At 44.3% G+C, this 3010-nt stretch overlaps 1 protein-coding gene across 1 annotated transcript; it reads left to right on the top strand.

Annotated features, from left to right (window-relative positions):
- Window positions 1–1702: 1702 nt before the first annotated feature.
- On the top strand, window positions 1703–2521 carry LOC145954586 (uncharacterized). The gene is made up of 2 exons (XM_083069181.1): window positions 1703–1854; window positions 1996–2521. Exons 1-2 carry the CDS (start codon window positions 1703–1705, stop codon window positions 2519–2521), a joined length of 678 nt encoding a protein of 225 aa, XP_082925307.1.
- Window positions 2522–3010: the final 489 nt, after the last annotated feature.

Here is a 3010-nt window from a genome sequence, read left to right as displayed (position 1 = left end):
GCCTCTTTTGTTTTGTCTCCATAAATTCTCTCTGAGTTTAGCCTTTCCTAATTGTGCTTTTCAGTTTTATTTCTTGGACTCTTGCTTTGGGTTGGTTTCACTTTACTTGTAGGTGAAGAACTCCTCTAGCCAACTATCACACCCTTTGGTGGATTTGAGTGGAGGGGTGAACCGAATCCAAGCCTAGCCTTTGGAGGGATTTACACCACATCAAAAGGAGTGATCAAACACTTGGAGAGGACTAACACGTTTGTTTCTTGTGAAGGAACCCAAGTGGAGGAGTTTGAAGATCTAATTCTTGTTTTGCATAATTTTTGCTTGAAATTTTCTATTTTCGGCCTCTTTGTTTTTGGCCTTGGTTTCATTCTTTTGGTTTGTAATTTGGCCATTTCTAAACCTCTTCAACTTGGTTTTAGTTCGTGTAGTTGAAGGAGCTGAGGATTTGGATGACGAATCTAATCTGAGGACAGATGCTTTTCAAGAAGGAGGGGATGATGGAGGACCATCCTTGAAGACACATGTGGGCCCCATCACTAGGTCCATGGCTAGGAGAGTTGAAGAGGATGAGGGAGTTCACACACCTAGGGACACTCTCCTCATGATCATAGAGTATTAATGCTCTCCTAAGCCTCATTAATTTAGGATTTATTTTATTTTCCATTTTTACCCTTGTATTTTGGGGTATTTTAGCCATAGGATTTATTTTCCTTGTATTTCCCATTTTACCCTTGTATTATGGGGTGCTTTAGATAATTAGGTTTTTAATTTGGGCTAAGGTATTTCTATTAGGAGGTGACGCCTATTTTGGTGAGATTTGGACCTATTTTTGGGAATAGAAAGGCTTAGGCCGAAGTGGAGGGCAAAGGTTGCATGATCATATCATGCACCTTGATATAGCCAATCTAGACCCATAGATTCCAAACTTGGTCACCAAGTAGCATCTAGGGTTCATTTGGCATTTCATTTGGAGTGCATTTGCCTTGTGATTTTCGGCCATGCACACTCCAAATGCAACCCTAGATGCCTCCCCTCCTATAAATACCCCACACCCCACCACTTGTAAATACTTTGGATTATATGATATTGAGTGAGCCTTTTGTGCCTCAAAATCCATCCTTAGTCCCTAGGATAGTTTCGGCTAGCCTCCTCTTATCTCCACCCTTGGAGAATAGGAACCCTAGAGTGGCCTCCACCTTTCATTGGAGTGAGCCAACCTTGTGAGCAACCACCATCATTCCTAAACACCTTCCGCCACCCTAAACACCTTCACGCAAACCATTCCTTTTTCCCACCCCAAAAATCTCCTTTGTGTCTTCCCTTTGGTGAACAAGATCAAGGGCAAGGACTTCCTCTCCCTACAATACGTTATTCATGGAAGGAGGAATCCATCAACTAGGGCTATGGAGATGATGGCCATGGTGATGCGATAACAAAGTGCTCACTTTGCTCAGATGGAGGCGGGTAGAGTTGCGGTTGAGTTAACTAGACCGGTGGTCTCTCAAGATGGGAGAGATTTAGTAGAGTTCAGGAGATGTTAGTCTCATCAGTTCAAGGGGGGATTCAGATTCCGATGTGATATATTTGTGGTTGTGTGAGATGAGAAGATTTTCAGTGTTTTGGGATTTTCTGAGGAGAGGAAGTTGGCCTATGCAGTATACATGCTGGCGGCGAGATTGTGTACTGGTGGAGAGACATCAGGTAGATGATAGAGAACAAAGGTGTGGTTATAGATTGGGATTGCTTCAAGATAATTTTATTGGAGAAGTATTTCTCGGACAACGTTAGATATGCTAAGGAAGCCGAGTTCATGAAACTGCAACAGGGGAGCATGTTTGTTTCAGATTATGCTACGAGGTTTGAGCATCTGGCTTGTTTCTACTCTCAGGCCGTATCTGAGGCTTGGAGATGTAGGAAGTTGCGGAGTGGTTGAGGCATGAGCTGAAGAGAGTCATAGTCCCTATGTCCATAGTGGAGTTTCCTGCCTTGGTTGAGAAGGCAAAGACTGTTGAGAGATTGGAAGGTGGTGGTAGCAGTGGTAAGGCTGCTAGAGTTCAGGAGAGGAGGCCAGCAGAGGGGACCCTATGACAGACCTGTACAGTCTCAGAGAGTAGCTGTTAGTAGGAGACCTCGTCCTGCTACTCCTCAGGGTGGAGCACAGTCGGTGCGGTGCTACAAATGTGAAAGAGCACATGTGGTTAGAGATTGTCCTCATCCGGGGAATGTTTGCTTCAGATGTGGTAGGCCAGGCCACATCTCTAGAGATTGTCATACACCGCCGACTTTATTTGGAAGTGTCCCGGGGCCATCCAGGCCTACAGCTGTGGGGAGAGTGCTTGCATTGTCAAGTGTAGAGACTTCCACTTCATCAGATTTGGTGAAGAGGAAGCGGAAAGCAGCAGGTGAGGATGTTTTATTTTTGTTCGATTCTGGTGCCACGCATTCTTTCATTTCTGTTGATTGTGTGGAGAGATTGGATTGTCGGTGTCTGCATGGCACGTTGATTTGTATGTATCTATTATGACTTCAATTTCTTTGGTGACGTCGGAGATATATGTGAAATGCTCGATAGAGGTGTTTGGTAGGAGGTTCTGAGTGAACCTGATTGTGTTGTTCATGGTAGATGTTGACATAATCTTAGGGATGGATTGGTTATCTGCCTATCACATCCTTATAGATTGTGCTCGAAGAGAGTTGGTATTTCCTCAGTTAGAGGATGAGGTGTTGTTGTCAGCGGGTCAGGCTGAGTAGTTGATGAGAGATGGAGCTGAGTGCTTCATGTTGTTTGTCATTTTGAATGATTGAGACGATGAGGGCCATCACTGGGATTGAGATTGTCAGTGAGTTTCCTGAGGTGTTCCCAGATGATGTGCCAGGATTGTCAGCTATGCGTGATGTTGTATTTACCATTGACCTGGTATTGGTGCAAGATCAGTATCAGTGGCTTTTTATAGGATGGTTCAAGCTGAGTTGGTAAAGCTGAAGAAACAGATTGAGGATTTGTTGGAGAAAC

The sequence above is a fragment of the Cajanus cajan genome, chromosome 1 (genome assembly GCF_000230855.2).
Source record: "Cajanus cajan strain Asha chromosome 1, NIPB_CcT2T_4, whole genome shotgun sequence".
Lineage (NCBI taxonomy): Eukaryota > Viridiplantae > Streptophyta > Magnoliopsida > Fabales > Fabaceae > Cajanus > Cajanus cajan.
Note: the sequence above shows the minus strand (reverse complement) of the source record. Positions and strands in the feature narration are given on the sequence as shown.